The sequence below is a fragment of the Neovison vison genome, chromosome 3 (genome assembly GCF_020171115.1).
Source record: "Neovison vison isolate M4711 chromosome 3, ASM_NN_V1, whole genome shotgun sequence".
NCBI classification, from domain to species: domain Eukaryota; kingdom Metazoa; phylum Chordata; class Mammalia; order Carnivora; family Mustelidae; genus Neogale; species Neogale vison.
The window spans coordinates 215687357-215706048 of NC_058093.1; the positions used below are offsets into that span (position 1 = coordinate 215687357).

General features: G+C 43.3%; 2 protein-coding genes across 3 annotated transcripts in view; both read right to left on the reverse strand.

Moving 5' to 3' along the window:
* Positions 1 to 3957, reverse strand: part of LOC122903653 (immunoglobulin lambda-1 light chain-like) — a 591711-nt gene extending 587754 nt beyond the window's left edge. The window contains exons 1-2 of the mRNA XM_044244436.1: positions 3853 to 3957; positions 3188 to 3485 (exon numbers count right to left, since the gene is read on the reverse strand). Coding sequence (XP_044100371.1) covers positions 3188 to 3485; positions 3853 to 3898 — 344 coding nt within the window. The 5' untranslated portion in view covers positions 3899 to 3957. The remainder of the gene's footprint in view (positions 1 to 3187; positions 3486 to 3852) is intronic.
* Positions 1 to 18692, reverse strand: part of LOC122903652 (immunoglobulin lambda-1 light chain-like) — a 1198107-nt gene that overhangs the window by 577205 nt on the left and 602210 nt on the right. The window lies entirely within an intron of this gene.

An 18692-nucleotide genomic window follows, 5' to 3' on the forward strand; every position in this document is an offset into this window, starting at 1 on the left:
CTTTAAGCATTTGCCATGGTAACTGGCAGGGAGTGGCTCTCATCACAGTGTCCATTACCCTGTTCTGTCATCTTCCTGAGAGGCCTCACTCCTCTGAAAACGCAGAGCTGACCGTGGGTGAGAGGGAGTGCTGTGATGCAGTGTTCTTGGCTGCTATTTTAGTGTCATCTGAAGAAAGAAGAGCAAGTGTCATCTGCTTACAGGGCCTGGGTGGACAGGGCTTCATTCCAAGTGTCATAAGAAAACATGGTTTCTGTTCTCATGGCACCTGATATGTAGCCTTGGTTCATGTGTCTTTGGCAATCATGGCCATGGTTAATGTGACACTGATGACATGGCATTGGTGAATGGGTCCTCTGCCTGCATGGCACCAGATCTGACTGCTTTAGTCTAAGTGGCACCACTTAGTTGGCATCTGTCCCAGTGGCACCAGCCTTGGTGTCCCTGGCCAATGTGGCCCAATTATGCAGACTTGGTCAAAGATGCACCCACTCCCACAGGTGGCACCAGATCATGTGGTCTTGGTCCAAATGGTACTCCCTTGATATTGCTTTGGTTTGCAAGGTCTTGGTTTGCACTACATGCCCTTACTTGGTACCCACACACATTTGGGGAACACATCCCAAGTCTCTGAATTCACAAGTAATCAGTCTCAGGACTGCTGTGGAGGCAGAGATGCTCAGAGAGTTCAAGCTCCCAGAGTTGGAGTCTGGGTTCTTTGAGGGGTGACTCCTGACCCCACCCTGTGGCCAGGTGGGGCTGTGCCAGGAGCTGTAGGTAGCAGGAGACATGATTATATCCTGAGTGTCCCTACTGCCATGATACAGGAGATGGTGACCTTCTGACTCCAGATTTTTAGGGAGGTTGATTTAGGACAGACTGGCCCCAGCCCTATGAAGAGGGAGCAAAGGGGTAAACTGGGAGAGTAGGGCCCTGACCCCATGGACCCTGAGTGGGAGGGAGTGCAGGGCACCTGTGCTCACACTGTGCCTCCCTGTGGGCTTCTCATCTGTGCTGGAAGCAGCAGGAGAGCAGGGGGAAACACTCAGAGGGGGGTCCTTGGAGGAGCAGTACCACAGGCTCACTGAGGAGCTGTACCACCTGCAGATGCCTGGGCCTCACCCAGTCCTGATGTAGTTGCATCTGAATTTTGGGGAGCAGCCCCTCCTCAGGGGACTGTGAGCTTCACAGGGTGGGGTTCTCGGCCACCATGGAAAATCTCACTTCTTCTCCTTGTCTTCCTAGGTCATATGATGCCACCTGTTTCTTGGGGTTTAACGGTCCTGCTCTGGTCACTGAGATCGATTCAGAATCGTGCCTGTAATATTGTAGAAAAAAATGATTTAAGAATAGACATTTTTTTTCCCAATTTATTTATTTTCAGAAAAACAGTATTCATTATTTTTTCACCACACCCAGTGCTCCATGCAAGCTGTGCCCTCTATAATACCCACCACCTGGTACCCCAACCTCCCACCCCCCCGCCACTTCAAACCCCTCAGACTGTTTTTCAGAGTCCATAGTCTCTCATGGTTCACCTCCCCTTCCAATTTACCCAAATTCCCTACTACTCTCTAACGCCCCTTGTCCTCCATGCTATTGGTTATGCTCCACAAATGAGTGAAACCATATGATAATTGACTCTCTCTGCTTGACTGATTTCACTCAGCATAATCTCTTCCAGTCCCATCCATGTTGCTACAAAAGTTGGATATTCGTCCTTTCTGATGGAGGCATAATACTCCATAGTGTATATGGACCACATCTTCCTTATCCATTCATCCGTTGAAGGGCATCTTGGTTCTTTCCATAGTTTGGCGACTGTGGCCATTGCTGCTATAAACATTGGGGTACAGATGGCCCTTCTTTTCACGACATCTGTATCTTTGGGGTAAATACCCAGGAGTGCAATTGCAGGGTCGTAGGGAAGCTCTATTTTTAATTTCTTGAGGAATCTCCACACTGTTCTCCAAAGAGGCTGCACCAACTTGCATTCCCACCAACAGTGTAAGAGGGTTCCCCTTTCTCCACATCCTCTCCAACACATGTTGTTTCCTGTTTTGTTAATTTTGGCCATTCTAACTGGTGTAAGGTGATATCTCAATGTGGTTTTAATTTGAATCTCCCTGAGGGCTAATGATGATGAGCATTTTTTCATGTGTCTGATAGCCATTTGTATTTCTTGATTGGAGAAGTGTCTGTTCATATCTTCTGCCCATTTTTTGATGTGTTTGTCTGTTTCGTGTGGGTGGAGTTTGAGGAGTTCATTATAGATCCTGGATATCAACCTTTTGTCTGTACTGTCATTTGCAAATATCTTCTCCCATTCCGTGGGTTGCCTCTTTGTTTTTTTGACTGTTTCCTTTGCTGTGCAGAAGCTTTTGATTTTGATGAAGTCCCAGAAGTCTATTTTCGCTTTTGTTTCCTTTGCCTTTGGAGACGTATCTTGAAAGAAGTTGCTGTGGCTGATATCGAAGAGATTACTGCCTATGTTCTCCTCTAAGATTCTGATAGATTCCTGTCTCACGTTGAGGTCTTTTATCCATTTTGAGTTGATCTTTGTGTACGGTGTAAGAGAATGGTCGAGTTTCATTTTTTGAAAGAATAGACATTTTATGAGCCACATGGGGTTTGCCTTGTGGATGGGATACTCCAGTGGGATACTGACTGCACTACTCTGGTGGTTGAGAGGGCAACGTACTCCCACCCACCATGTCTTCCAGGCAGTGAATCACCCAGATGAGTAGGGGGCACGGGCTAGGGGAAGCCTGATGTCTATCACCGGACAATTGGATATCTACAACACAACTCAGCTCAACTGAGTTGGAAGATTCTGGGCTCCAGTCCTGGGCAGTTGGGTGAAGGAATGGTCTCTGACCACCATAAAGAAATGAGTGGTAACTAAAACTGACAGATGGTTCTTTCCATTTGTCTTTATACCCAATCCCTCTGTTCCCAAACATACTCGGGCCCAGACAATCTCAGGAGCCCCAAACCAACCCTGTACATCTTGTGCAGGTGCTACCAAAGTGTGGGTGTCTAGGGAGGTCTGGGGAGTTTGGATTTGGGGACCTGAGTTAGACCTGGTCCCTTCTCTGTGCACAGGCCTCCTGGAGCTGGAGGAGAGTGTAACCCAGATAGGGAAGGGGTTTGTGTCTCACTTCCCCGTCTGTCTGTGTCACTGTGAGCACCAGAACTGCTATCCCATGCCTGACAGTAATAGTCAGCCTCATCCTCAGCCCGGGACCCACTGATGGTCAGGGTGGCCGTGTTCCCAGATTTGGTGCCTGAAAATTGCTCAGGAATCCCTGAGGGCCGTTTGTTGCTGTTATAGATGATCAGTACAGGAGCCTGGCCCGGCTTCTGCTGGTACCAGTGAACATATTTACTTCCAATGTTGTTTCCCCCACAGGTGACCTGGGCTGTCTGTCCCAGAGCCACTGACACAGATGGGGGCTGAGTCAGCACATAGGAGGCCACAGAACCTGCAAGAAAGAAAAGGAGCATTAGATTTTCAGCTCTGGGTCTCACCCCAAAACACCATCACCTGCCTGGCCTAAGCTGCAGGGATTCTCACTGCCCTGTTTCCACTCTCCTAGCATCTCAGCTCCTGAAGCCCATGGATCTGGCTGGTGGATGGATTCTTTGCCCAAAGGAGAGCATCCTCAATTTTCTCTGGACAAGTCAGAACTAGTGAGCACTTGGAGGGATGACACCCCTGCTATCTTTCATCCTGCAGCATGGTCATTAACATTCTTCCCTGGACAAGCACCTCCCTGTAGAGCTCAGAGTCAGGGCCTTTATTGCCCCAGATCCCTGGGGCTGCAGAGGGTCTGAGCCTATGTGTAGCACCTGTGCAATGAGCAAGGAAGCCAAGAAGGAGAGGAGTCCAAGCCATGGTGGAGATGCCTTAATTCTACTCTCCAAGTCCTATGGCCGGGCTGGATTCATCTCAGGCCTCTCTTATCCTCTAGCCAGAGAGACAGGATGTTCATGCAAATCAGCTGGGGCTCAGGGGCTGCTGCTGAGGAACCATCTGGTTTCAGAGAGGGGCTCATTCCCAAGGGACACAGAGAGAGGAGAGAAAGCCCTGCATATCCACCCTTATCCCAGGGGATCCTGTTTTATACCCTGGTCCATAGTCTGGGGTGCCCAACTCCAGACTTATCCATGTCCTGACTCCAATCCTGGGCTGATATGTCCTGGTTGAGTTCTGAAGTAGAATTTCCATTCTCTGAGCCCACAATACTTTGTTTCCTTTGCAGGCACTAGGAGGCTTAAGTCAGTGAAGTCCCTAAGCCGAGTGTCTGTTGGGGAACACCAGAACCCAAACAAAAGTCCTCCCTTTCCAAGAACAAATGGAGTTTTAAGGAGTCATTGAAGAGCTACTGGAGGTGTGTGTCCTGAATGTGGGCCATAGATGCTCTGCCTCAGTATCTCTAGGGTGCACAGAGTGCTGGGGCTGACTCAGCCTTAACAGAGATTGACAGTGACTGAGTGTAGCAGGAATGTGCTTGGTGGGGACACGTGAAGTCTTGGACCAGTGCTAGAGACAGAGACAAATTCATCAGGATACAGCTCTGAGAGCCCCCGAGTCAGAATTTTACATCAGTCAAAGCAGATAGTGTAGAAAACATACACATATTCTTTTCTCTCTCAGGTCCTGGTGAACAACCCTCCCTGTTAAAACTCCTAATGCCCAGACTCTCCCCAGGGCCAGGTGGCTTGGGCAGTTGGTCTCTGCTTCCCCCTGGTGGCTCCTCTCCTGGATGTGCAGAGAGGTCTTTTTGTCCAGGCGGAGATTCAGAACCCACTGTTCACATCCTGATTCCCTTATTTGTGGACTGCTGGCCCCAGAGAGGCATATTCTTCTCTACGTGGCCCTTGCCACATTCATGGCCATATTGCAGGAGATCCGAGTATCCATGAAAATAGGAACAGGCCCATGTGAGGAGGAGAATGCAGGACCCATGCGAGGTATCACTGCTTCTACCACTGGGTTGGTGGGTTGTCATGGATGTGGTTCTGTGCTGGGAACTGGGGGACACAGGACTCAGGCACTAGTTCTTAGCGACCCTGCTGGCTGGTGCACCAAAATAGGGCAGTGGTGACTACAGCTCCAACGACAGAGACAGGAGAACAACCACCTGGCAAATAATTTATTTGACCAAATTTGGTTTGGCAGACTTTCCATCCTGGGAAATCTTTGTGAAGAAGACAGTTTCTCTCTCAGAGTTTCCATGTTGTGGGTGGGGTGGCATAATGGACACACTTGTTTTGGTGAGACAGTAGACAGGCTCTACCACCTTTTACCTCGGTCTTGTCTTCTATATTCATTTGAAAGCCAAACCATTGTTATTCCCATGTCCTTCTTGGCCAGTAATGACCTTGTGAATAAGCACTGGTCGATAGCTTTGTCATTCATCTTTTGATCTTTCTGGGGACATTTGATCTCATGAAGTAAGGAAACACACCAGATATATGGAGTGCGTTTCCTCCTGAACATGGGTGTGAGACCTGGAGCTGCAGCAGTCATGCGAGGTCTGTTGTCAGCAAGAATGAAAATCAAAGCTGCATAGCTGAGATGTTGAGACAAAGAGTGAGTACACTTGGAGCTTCGTATTGGAGAACGTCCCAGAAACTAGGCTTCTGATTCCAGACTTTGTTAGGAGGGAATTTGTCTGTTCCTGCCTTTGATTATCATCTGTATGTTTTGCATTAATGTTTTGTGACCAGTAGGGAAATTATGACAAATCAATGAACCAACCAAATAATGTTAGGAATAAACATTCAATAGTAGGTAATATGCAGAAATTAAGTTGGATATCAGGAAAAAATGACACTGTGATCAGAGAGTTTGGAAGAAATCGCTCTGGGGAGGTGACACTAGAGCTGCCGTCAGGGTGAGAAGAAGGAACGGGCACAGGACATGTGTCCGGGGACAGCAGAGGCAGTCTCTATGGGAAAGATTCCTGTTTGTCTGTGGCTGAAGGAAGAGTGAGAACCTAAATTGTCCAAAATTTAAATCTTGTCAGTTTCAAGGTAATATTTTTTTAGAAGTGAAAAATTGGGGGGGCTGGACTGATGTGTTGTCAGAATTCATTTTGCTGTTTGTTTTTGGTTTTGGTGAATCACAGGAGTGGCTTCTGTGTGAATAGGAGTAAACTGAAGTGGAAGCAGTAGTCTTTTTTTTAAATGTATTTGATGGAGAGAGAGGAATCACAAGTAGGTAGAGAGGCAGGCAGAGAGAGAGGGGAGGAAGCAGGCTTCCCATGGAGCAGAGAGCACAACGCGAGGCTCGATCCCAGGACCCTGAGCCTAAGGCAGAGGCTTTAATCCACTGAGCCACCCAGGTGCCCCGAAGCAGTAGCCTTTTTGTAGTTGATGGTCATTGTAGTCATTTGCTGGGTGGTCAGTCAGTCTTATATAATGTATTCTAATTGTTTTTGTATGTTCAAACCTCTTGTATTGGTGCAATAAACCCCTTTTGTTCATGGTGTCTAATTCATTCTGTATTTTGCTGGATTAAGTTTGATAGTGTTTTGTTGAGGATTTCTGTGCTTGTATTTATAAGAGAGAGTGGTCTATAGTTTTCTAGTGATGCGTGGTTTTGGTATCAGTGTAACAATGGCTACATGAAATGAATTGAGAAGTCGACCACATTCATTTATTTTTTGGAAAAGCTGGTGAAAAATTCCTATTACAGTTGAGTTTTGAATAAAACAGGTGTTAGGAGTGCTGACACAGGTGCAGTCTAAAATCTGCATTTAATATTTGACTCCCCCAAACCTTAACTACTAATAGTCTACTATTGACCACAAACCTTACTGACAAGTGGATTAACACATATTTATATGTTACATGTGTTGTATATTGTATTCTTGTAAAAAAGTGAGTCCAAATAGAAAGTGTTGTGAAGAGGAAAATTAGAAAATTGGGATCACTGGTGCTGGTGTGTGGGGCCCTTGCAGCCCCTACCCTACCAGCACCATGTGAGCCTCCAGTGAGGATGGGCTCTGTGCTGACCCAGTGTACCAATCCTCAGCCAAGAACATTGATGGGCATATGGTTAATGCACAAGAACCTGTGCATGGTCACCAACCTGCCCTAACAATGTGGCAAACAGACGTGAACTGCACTCAGTTCCTCAACCTGCAAGCCGCCTCTGCTGAGTGGAGAATGGAGCCTGGCCTTCCCTTGTGACCAGCTGGAGAGGCAGCAGACAGGGAGTAATGTTCAGATTGAAGAGATCTTCACTGTCTCTCAGGTCAAATCCATCAGTACAACAAGATCTGAGTGAATAGGGAGGACATCCACCCTCTGTGGAAGGGAAAGGAAGCCTGGCCCAAGGGGGAGCATACTGGGAAATGCCATAAAATGCACCTTCACCAAGTTCCATATTGACCAGAAGGCTGTGTGGTGACATGGTGTGTCCCAAGGAAGGGTCCCTATCTCTCCCTGTCTACACCGTAAGCCTTTCCTTACTCAGTAGGAATGTCATACCCATCACTGTTAGCTACATGATCAATTCCAACATATGCAGTGATTATACTTGCTGTTTATACTGATTTATCTTTTCTTTTTTCCTTTTTTTTAAGATTTTATTTATTTGACAGAGAGAGAGAGAGACATCAAAAGATGGAATACAAGCAGGTGGAGTGGGAGAGGGAGAAGCAGGCTTCCTGCTGAGCAGGGAGAGGATGCAGGTTTGATCCCTGTATTTATCTTTTCTGACTCTTACAATCATTTTGTAGATTCAGATTCTTTCTGAAATCACTTCCTCCTGTCTGAGGGAAGTTCAGCAGTATTTCCTGTGATATGGGTCTGCTGATGATCAGTTCTGTCAGTTTGGTAGAGCTGAAGAAACTTTTTTTAGCCTTCATTATGGAAGGATATTTCCCATGGATAAAGAAATACATATTTTTGTTTGTTTGTTTAGTATTTAGAAGATGTTAAGCCACTGTCCTCTATATGCATTTCTGCTCATACATGAGAAATTTGTTGATATCCTTCACTGTTCTTCTGAATCTAGTGTCTTCCACTCTGGGTGTTGTTTTTATCTCTAGGGGTATGATTGGGGTGCTTTAATTTTCTTCTCTGTCTGCTCTTAGCTTTTCAATCCTTCAGACGAAATTTTGATGAAAGTCTGCAACCTTTTCCTGACTTCCATCCACAGCCTTCTGTCCTTCCTGCAGCTTCCAGACCTGCCACCCCAGGACTGCCTGAGCTGATTCTTAACCTGAGTGACTCTCTTCCACCATCTCTGTCTCTCTGCATCACAGAGAAATACACACATACACGCACATGACATTCATGTCCTATTAGATCTGTACCCTCTGGATATTCCTAAGTAATGCACCTTAATAGCTATAGCTCTTTGTTGTTAAAATGATGTTTTAATCATTTTTTTTTCTTGTGGTTTGCAGTGAGTCCTCACCTCCTGCTTCATCAGGAGGAGTTCATCAGGAACTCATCAGAGTTCCTCCCAGTGACCTGACTTCACTCGCAGGATAAGGACGTCACAACATGGTCCCATCTCCCTCATCATTTCTGCTTTCATTGTCATGTTTTACTTGTTCTTCACTATAAATTAAACACGTTGCTATGGTTTTTGCCTTAAGCACATGACTGTATTTCTAGGCATTAACCACTAAAACTTCTTTTAGTTTTATCCATGCAGTTATGATTTCCCAAGCTTATATAGTTTGTGCAGATTAACTTTCCCCTCTGTCACCCTTTCCTTCTGTGCAAGGGGCATCCATCACTGTTGCTCATGCTGAGGGTCTATGGGTGATCAGTTCTGAGAAGTCTGTTGTCTGAGAAAGGTTGATTTCATCTTCACTTTGCAATAACATTTTTGTCAGTAAAGACCAAAGATGACAGATATTTACTATTAGAATTTGCAGACATAGCTTTTTTCCACAGTTTTACAGTTTACATAGTTCATGATGAAAAAATGTGCTTCCTCCATGATGCTGGTTCTCTGTAGGAAACAAGACTCTCTTCTCTGGTTGTGAGAGTTACTGCATTGTTGTTTTGTTATAATTTCATATGATGTGTCCTGTGCTGTCTCTCATGTTCCCTGTGCCTGAGCTTCATTGAGCTTCCTGGGTATATTGGTTCCTGGGTTTCTCCAAATTTGAAGCCTTTCTGTAAATTGTTTCTTCTCCTATTTTTTTGATTCACTCTCAAGTTCATACCTTCCCTCCCTGAAGCTCTGACTTGCACACTGTCCAGGTGGCGTAAGGTATCCTCCAGGCATTTAGCCTTCATTAATTTAATCAGGAATTTCACTGTGTGTTTCATTTTGAACACTTTACATCGCTTTTTCATCAAATTCCCTGATCTCTTCTTTTGCAGCATCATACCTGCTCTTAGTCTATCCCCTGTATTTTTAAATTTCATACATACTCATTTAGGGAAGTTTTTAAAAGAAAGGTTCTTTTAAAAATATCTTCCATTATAATAAACATTGTTAAAATGTCTATACTGCGTAGAGCAATCTATACTTTTAATGCCATTCCGATCAAAATTCCACCGGCATTCTTCAAAGAGCTGGAGCAAATAATCCTAAAATTTGTATGGAATCAGAAGAGACCCCGAATCGCTAAGGAAATGTTGAAGGGGAGGTGAACCATGAGAGACTATGGACTCTGAAAAACAATCTGAGGGGTTTGAAGTGGCGGGGGGATGGGAGGTTGGGGTACCAGGTGGTGGGTATTATAGAGGGCACGGCTTGCATGGAGCACTGGGTGTGGTGAAAAAATAATGAATACTGTTTTTCTGAAAATAAATAAATTGGGGAAAAAAATAAAGCTGGCGGCATCACCTTACCTGATTTCAAGCTTTATTACAAAGCTGTGATCACCAAGACAGCATGGTATTGGCATAAAAACAGACATATAGACCAGTGGAACAGAGTAGAGAGCCGAGATATGGACCCTCAACTCTATGGTCAATTAATCTTCGACAAAACAGGAAAAAATATACAGTGGAAAAAAGACAGTCTCTTCAATAAATGGTGCTGGGAAAACTGGACAGCTATATGTAGAAGAATGAAACTCGACCATTCTCTTACACCGTACACAAAGATCAACTCAAAATGGATAAAAGACCTCAACGTGAGACAGGAATCCATCAGAATCCTAGAGGAGAATATAGGCAGTAATCATTTTGATATCAGCCACAGCAACTTCTTTCAAGATATGTCTCCAAAGGCAAAGGAAACAAAAGCGAAAATAAACTTCTGGGACTTCGTCAAAATCAAAAGCTTCTGCACAGCCAAGGAAACAGTCAAGAAAACAAAGAGGCAACCCACAGAATGGGAGAAGATATTTGCAAATGACAGTACAGACAAAAGGTTGATATCCAGGATCTATAATGAACTCCACAAACTCAACACACACGAAACTGGAAAACACATCAAAAAATGGGCAGAAGAGGTCAAGATGGCGGAGAAGTAGCAGGATGAGACTACTTCAGCTAGCAGGAGATCAACTAGAGAGCTTATCTAAAGATTGCAAACACCTGCAAATCCATCGGCAGATCGAAGAGAAGAAGAACAATTCTAGAAACAGAAAAACAACCACTTTCTGCAAGTTTATCTAATATATATATATATATATATATATATATATATATAATCTTTTCTATACTTTTCTTTATTCATTTTCTTTTTTTAATTCTTTTTTTCACTTTTTATTCTTTCTTTATTTTTGAACCTCTTTTTATCCCCAAATCAGAAGAGATCCCAATCAGAAGAGAGTGGGAGATCCCAATCAGAGGAGATCCCTCACCCAATCGTGAGGGGGAGAAATCCCCCCTTACGATTTGGGATCTCTTCTCATTTGGTTAAAGCATATTTTCCTGGGATTGTTGACACCCTTTTAGTATTTTACTTGCTCCTTCATATACTCTTAGTTGCACAAAATGACAAGGCGGAAAAATTCACAACAACAAAAAAAGAACAAGAGGCAGTACCGAAGGCTAGGGACCTAATCAATACAGACTTTGGTAATATGTCAGATCTAGAGTTCAAAATGACAATTCTCAAGGTTCTAGCCGGGCTTGAAAAAGGCATGGAAGATATTAGAGAAACCCTCTCCAGAGATATAAAAGCCCTTTCTGGAGAAATAAAAGAACTAAAATCTAACCAAGTTGAAATCAAAAAAGCTATTAATGAGATTCAATCAAAAATGGAGGCTCTCACTGCTAGGATAAATGAGGCAGAAGAAAGAATTAGCGATATAGAAGACCAAATGACAGAGAATAAAGAAGCTGAGCAAAAGAGGGACAAACAGCTACTGGACCATGAGGGGAGAATTCGAGAGATAAGTGATACCATAAGATGAAACAACATTAGAATAATTGGGATTCCAGAAGAAGAAGAAAGAGAGATGGGAGCAGAAGGTATACTGGAGAGAATTATTGGGGAGAATTTCCCCAATATGGCAAAGGGAACGAGCATCAAAATTCAGGAGGTTCAGAGAACGCCCCTCAAAATCGATAAGAATAGGCCCACACACCGTCACCTAATAGTAAAATTTACAAGCCTTAGTGACAAAGAGCAAATCCTGAAATGAACCCCGGGAAAAGAAGTCTGTAACATACAATGGTAAAAGTATTAGATTGGCAGCTGACTTATCCACAGAGACCTGGCAGGCCAGAAAGAGCTGGCATGATATTTTCAGAGCACTAAACGAGAAAAACATGCAGCCAAGAATACTATATCCAGCTAGGCTATCATTGAAAATAGAAGGAGAGATTAAAAGCTTCCAGGACAAACAAAAACTGAAAGAATTTGCAAACACCAAACCAGCTCTACAGGAAATACTGAAAGGGGTCTTCTAAGCAAAGAGAGAGCCTACAAGTGGTAGATCAGAAAGGAACAGAGACAATATACAGTAACAGTCACCTTACAGGCAATACAATGGCACTAAAATCATATCTCTCAATAGTTACTGTGAATGTTATTGGGCTAAATGCCCCAATCAAAAGACACAGGGTATCAGAATGGATAAAAAAACAAAACCCATCTATATGTTGCCTCCAAGAAACTCATTTTAAACCTGAAGACACCTCCAGATTTAAAGTGAGGGGGTGGAAAAGAATTTACCATGATAATGGACATCAGAAAAAAAGCAGGAGTGGCAATCCTTATATCAGATCAATTAGATTTTAAGCCAAAGACTATAATAAGAGATGAGGAAGGACACTATATAATACTCAAAGGGTCTGTCCAACAAGAAGATCTAACAATTTTAAATATCTATGCCCCCAACATGGGAGCAGCCAACTATATAAACCAATTAATAACAAAATCAAAGAAACACATCAACAATAATACAATAATAGTAGGGGGCTTTAACACTCCCCTCACTGAAATGGACAGATCATCCAAGCAAAAGATCACCAAGGAAATAAAGGCCTTAAATTATACACTGGATGAGATGGACATCACAGATCTATTCAGAACATTTCATCCCAAAGCAATAGAATACACATTCTACTCTAGTGCACATGGAACATTCTCCAGAATAGATCACATCCTCGGTCCTACATCAGGACTCAACTGGTATGGTGTGGTGAAAAAATAATGAATACTGTTTTTCTGAAAATAAATAAATAAATAAATAAATAAATAATTAAAAAAAAAAGATTGGGATTATTCTCTGCATATTTTCAGAAGACAATGCTCTGAAGCTAGAACTCAACCACAAGAGGAAGTTTGGAAAGAACCCAAAAACATGGAGACTAAACAGCATCCTTCTAAAGAATAAATGGGTCAACCGGGAAATTAAAGAAGAATTGAAAAAAATCATGGAAACAAATGATAATGAAAATACAACGGTTCAAAATCTGTGGGACACAACAAAGGCAGTCCTGAGAGGAAAATATATAGCAGTACAAGCTTTTCTCAAGAAACAAGAAAGGTCTCAGGTACACAACCTAACCCTACACCTAAAGGAGCTGGAGAAAGAACAAGAAGGAAACCCTAAGCCCAGCAGGAGAAGAGAAATCATAAAGATCAGAGCAGAAATCAATGAAATAGAAACCAAAAAAAAAAACCAATAGAACAAATCAATGAAACTAGGAGCTGGTTCTTTGAAAGAATTAATAAAATTGATAAACCCCTGGCCAGACTTATCAAAAAGAAAAGAGAAAGGACCCAAATAAATAAAATCATGAATGAAAGAGGAGAGATCACAACTAACACCAAAGAAATACAAACTCTTATAAGAACATACTATGAGCAACTCTATGCCAACAAATTTGACAATCTGGAAGAAATGGATGCATTCCTAGAAACATATAAACTACCAAAATTGAACCAGGAAGAAATAGAAAGCCTGAACAGACCCATAACCAGTAAGGAGATTGAAACAGTCATTAAAAATCTACAAACAAACAAAAGCCCAGGACCAGACGACTTCCCGGGGGAATTCTACCCAAACATTTAAAGAAGAACTAATTCCTGTTCTCCTGAAACTGTTCCAAAAAATAGAAATGGAAGGAAAACTTCCAAACTCATTTTATGAGGCCATCATCACCTTGATCCCAAAACTAGACAAGGATGCCATCAAAAAAGAGAGCTATAGACCAATATCCTTGATGAACACAGATGCGAAAATTCTCACCAAAATACTAGCCAATGCGATTCAACAGTACCTTAAAAGGATTATTCACCACGACCAAGTGGGATTTATCCCAGGGCTGCAAGGTTGGTTCAACATCCAAAATCAGTCAATGTGATACAACATATCAATAAAAGAAAGAACAAAAACCATATGATACTCTCAATAGATGCTGAAAAAGCATTTGACAAAGTACAGCATCCCTTCCTGATCAAAACTCTTCAAAGTGTAGGGATAGAGGGCACATACCTCAATATCATCAAAGCCATCTATGAAAAACCCACCGCAAATACCATTCTCAATGGAGAAAAACTGAAAGCTTTTCCACTAAGGTCAGGAACACGGCAGGGATGTCCATTATCACCACTTCTATTCAACATGAGTACTAGAAGTCCTAGCCTCAGCAATCAGACAACAAAAGGAAATTAAAGGCATCCAAATCGGCAAAGAAGAAGTCAAACTATCACTCTTCGCAGATGATACGATACTCTATGTGGAAAACCCAAAAGACTCCACTCCAAAACTGCTAGAACTTGTACAGTAATTCAGTAAAGTGTCAGGATATAAGGTCAATGCACAGAAATCAGTTGCATTTCTCTACACCAACAACAAGACAGAAGAAAGTGAAATCAATGAGTCAATCCCATTTACAATTGCACCCCAAACCATAAGATACCTAGGAATAAACCTAACCAAAGAGGCTAAGAATCTATACTCAGAAAACTATAAAGTACTCATGAAAGAAATTGAGGAAGACACAAAGAAATGGAAAAATGTTCCATGCTCCTGGATTGGAAGAATAAATATTGTGAAAATGTCTATGGTACCTAAGGCAATCTACACATTTAATGCAATTCCTATCAAAGTACCATCCATCTTTTTCAAAGAAATAGAACAAATAATTTTAAAATTTATATGGAACCAGAAAAGATCTCGAATAGCCAAAGGGATATTGAAAAACAAAGCCAAAGTTGGTGGCATCACAATTCCGGACCTCAAGCTCTATTACAAAGCTGTCATCATCAAGACAGCATGGAACCAGCACAAAAACAGACACATAGATCAATGGAACAGAATAGAGAGCCCAGAAATAGACCTTCAACTCTATGGTCAACTAATCTTTGACAAGCAGGAAAGATTGTCCAATGGAAAAAAGACAGCCTCTTTAAAAAATAGTGTTGGGAAAATTGGACAGCCATGTGCAGAAAAATGAAATTGGACCATTTCCTTACACCACACACAAACATAGACTCAAAATGGATGAAGGACCTCAATGTGAGAAAGGAATCCATCAAAATCCTTGAGGAGAACACAGGCAGCAACCTCTTCGACCTCAGCCGCAGCAACATCTTCCTAGGAACATCGCCAAAGGCAAGGGAAGCAAGGGCAAAAATGAACTTTTGGGATTTCATCAAAATCAAAAGCTTTTGCACAGCAAAGGAAACAGTTAACAAAATCAAAAGACAACTGACAGAATGGGAGAAGATATTTGCAAACGACAATTCAGATAAAGGACTAGTGTCCAAAATCTATAAAGAACTTAACAAACTCAACACCCAAAGAACAAATAATCCAATCAAGAAATGAGCAGAGGACATGAACAGATGTTTCTGCAAAGAAGACATCCAGATGGCCAACAGACACATGAAAAAGTGCTCCATATCACTCGGCATCAGGGAAATACAAATCAAAACCACAATGAGATATCACCTCACACCAGTCAGAATGGCTAAAATCAACAAGTCAGGAAATGACAGATGCTGGCGAGGATGCGGAGAAAGGGGAACCCTCCTACACTGTTGGTGGGAATGCAAGCTGGTGCAACCACTCTGGAAAACAGTATGGAGGTTCCTCAAAATGTTGAAAATAGAACTGCCCTATGACCCAGCAATTGCACTACTGGGAATTTACCCTAAAGATACAAACATAGTGATCCAAAGGGGCACGTGCACCCGAATGTTTATAGCAGCAATGTCCACAATAGCCAAACTATGGAAAGAACCTAGATGTCCATCAACAGATGAATGGATCAAGAAGAAGTGGTATATATACACAATGGAATACTATGCAGCCATCAAAAGAAACAAAATCTTGCCATTTGCGACAACATGGATGGAACTAGAGCGTATCATGCTTAGCGAAATAAGTCAAGTGGAGAAAGACAACTATCATATGATCTCCCTGATATGAGGAAGTGGTGATGCAACATGGGGGCTTAAGTGGTTAGGAGAAGAATCCATGAAACAAGATGGGATAGGGCGAAAGACAAACCATAAGTGACTCATAATCTCATGAAACAAACTGTGGGTTGCTGGGGGGAGGGGGTTGGGAGAAGGGGGATAGGGTTATGGACATTGGGGAGGGTATGTGCTTTTGGGTAAATTAGAAGGGGAGGTGAACCATGAGAGACTATGGACTTTGAAAAACAATCTGAGGGGTTTGAAGTTGCGGGGGGTGGGAGGTTGGGGTACCAGGCGGTGGGTATTATAGAGGGCACAGCTTGCATGGAGCACTGGGTGTGGTGGAAAAATAATGAATACTGTTTTTCTGAAAATAAATAAATTGGAAAAAATGGGCAGAAGTTGAACAGACACTTCTCCAATCAAGACATACAAATGGCTATCAGACACATGAAAAATCGTTCATCATCATTAGCCCTCAGGGAGCTTCAAATTAAAACCACATTGAGATATCACCTTACACCAGTTAGAATGACCAAAATTAACAAAACAGGAAACAACATGTGTTGGAGAGGATGTGGAGAAAGGGGAACCCTCTTCCACTGTTGGTGGGAATGCAAGTTGGTGCAGCCTCTTTGGAGAACAGTGTGGAGATTCCTCAAGGAATTAAAAATAGAGCTTCCCTATGACCCTGCAATTGCACTCCTGGGTATTTACAACAAAGACACAGATGTCGTGAAAAGAAGGGCCATCTGTACCCCAATGTTTATAGCAGCAATGGCCACGGTCGCCAAACTATGGAAAGAACCAAGATGTCCTTCAACGGATGAATGGATAAGGAAGATGTGGTCCATGTACACTATGGAGTGTTATGCCTCCATCAGAAAGGATGAATACCCAACTTTTGTAGCAACATGGACGGGACTGGAAGAGATGATGCTGAGTGAAATAAGTCAAGCAGAGAGAGTCAATTATCATATGGTTTCACTTATTTGTGGAGCATAAGAAATAGCATGGAGGACAAGGGGCGTTAGAGAGGAGAAGGGAATTTGGGTAAATTGGAAGGGGAATGTGAACCATGAGAGACTTTGGACTCTCAAAATCAATCTGAGGGGATTGAAGTGGCGGGGGGTGGGAGGTTGGGGTACCAGGTGGTGGGTATTATAGAGGGCATGGCTTGCATGGAGCACTGGGTGTGGGGAAAAAATAATGAATACTGTTTTTCTGAAAATAAATAAATTGAAGGAAAAAAAAACAAAAAAAGTCTTCCATTTCTCTTCTCAGATGTGTAGTCATTCCTCCACACACAGTCATAGGGAAACTATTAATTCTAGTAGTTCTCATAGTTCTAATAATTGATTACAAATTCCATGCTCATCTGCCCTGTACAGTCTGCCTGGAGAACTCGGTAGAAGGGGGCAAACTAGGGACCTCAGACCTGGGACCTGGGCCAGACCTGCTCACTGCTCTGGGAACTGGTCTCCTGGGGCTGGAGGAGAGTTTAACACAGATGGGCAAGGGGTTTGTGTCTCACTTCCCCATGTGCTTGTGTCACTGTGAGCATTTTCACTGGTGTCAAAGGACTGACAGTAATAGTCAGCCTCGTCCTCAGCCTGTGCACTGCTGATGGTCAGGGTGGCTGTGCTCCCTGACCTGGAGCCAGAGAATCGCTCTGGGATCCCTGAAGGCCGATCACTATCTTCATAAATGACCATCAGAGGGGCTTGGCCTGGCTTCTGCTGGTACCAGTTTACATAAAAATACTCTAATTCCCCTCCAGTGCAGGTGACTGTAGCCCTCTGACCCAGGGCAACTGACACCGAGGGAGGCTGAGTCAGCTCACTGGAGGTCACAGAGCCTGAAAAGACAGAAGAAGAGAGATTGCAATAAGGTCCAGGGGCTCATCCCAGGGTCCCAATACTGAGGCCGAGCTGTGCCTGAGTTCGGGGGTTGGCCCAGGCTCAATTCAGGTCCTGTGCAGCTGAGAGTATGGGCAGGACTGGGAACAGCACCTGTGCAGAGAGTGAGGACGAGAAGTGAGAGAGGAGTCCAGGCCATGGTGCAGGTGCTCAGTGCTCTGTCTTCTGAGAATCACAGCTGGGCCAGGCTCACTCTATCCTCTCTTATTTCTTTCCAGGACCTTGGGTCTGTGATTGTTAGTAGTTATGCAAATTTTCTCCTTTCTGGGACTACACATGAATTCAAACCACTTGTGAGCTCAGACCAGGTGACTGAAGAGGAAGAGAGGAACCCTCAGCTTCCTCTAAGCAACTCTCAGGTCAGAAAATGAACCTTGGTTTCCAAATTTAGTATCACAGACACAGTTCTGGGGTTTGAACACAACCACTGTCCCTACACATTCTGTGAGGACTTTTGGTGCTGGTTCATGGCCTTCCAGAATCCTAGCCATGTGGTTGGTCTGGCCTCTCTGAGAGAGTCAGACAACACGTGATTCAGGGAAAGGTGGTTCTATGAACTCACTACCTTCCCACCCCCTCCTTCAGGTTCCCTCTGCGTCCCCCAAAGACACTGTGGTACCACCCTTGGCTTGTCAACAGAATAGGAGACTCTCTTTTTCTGAGGTTCATTCATCATCTTGTAAGTGCAAGTTTACTTTGCCCAATAACCACCTGCTTTTGGAGATTTATCAGGATTTGTAGTCTAATTACACATGATGCTATTGTCTCTATGATAGCCCCCATCCCACAGACCAGCAACTGGCATTGTCAGGCATTTGTTCCCTTTTAGATTTTTCATCAATGTTTCATGGGAACATAGAAAAATGGCCTGAATTGATGAGAAACAACTTCAAGGTCTGTGATCCTGTGAGGATCCACATGATCGCACGTTCCCATATGTCGTGAGCTCCAGGGCCTGA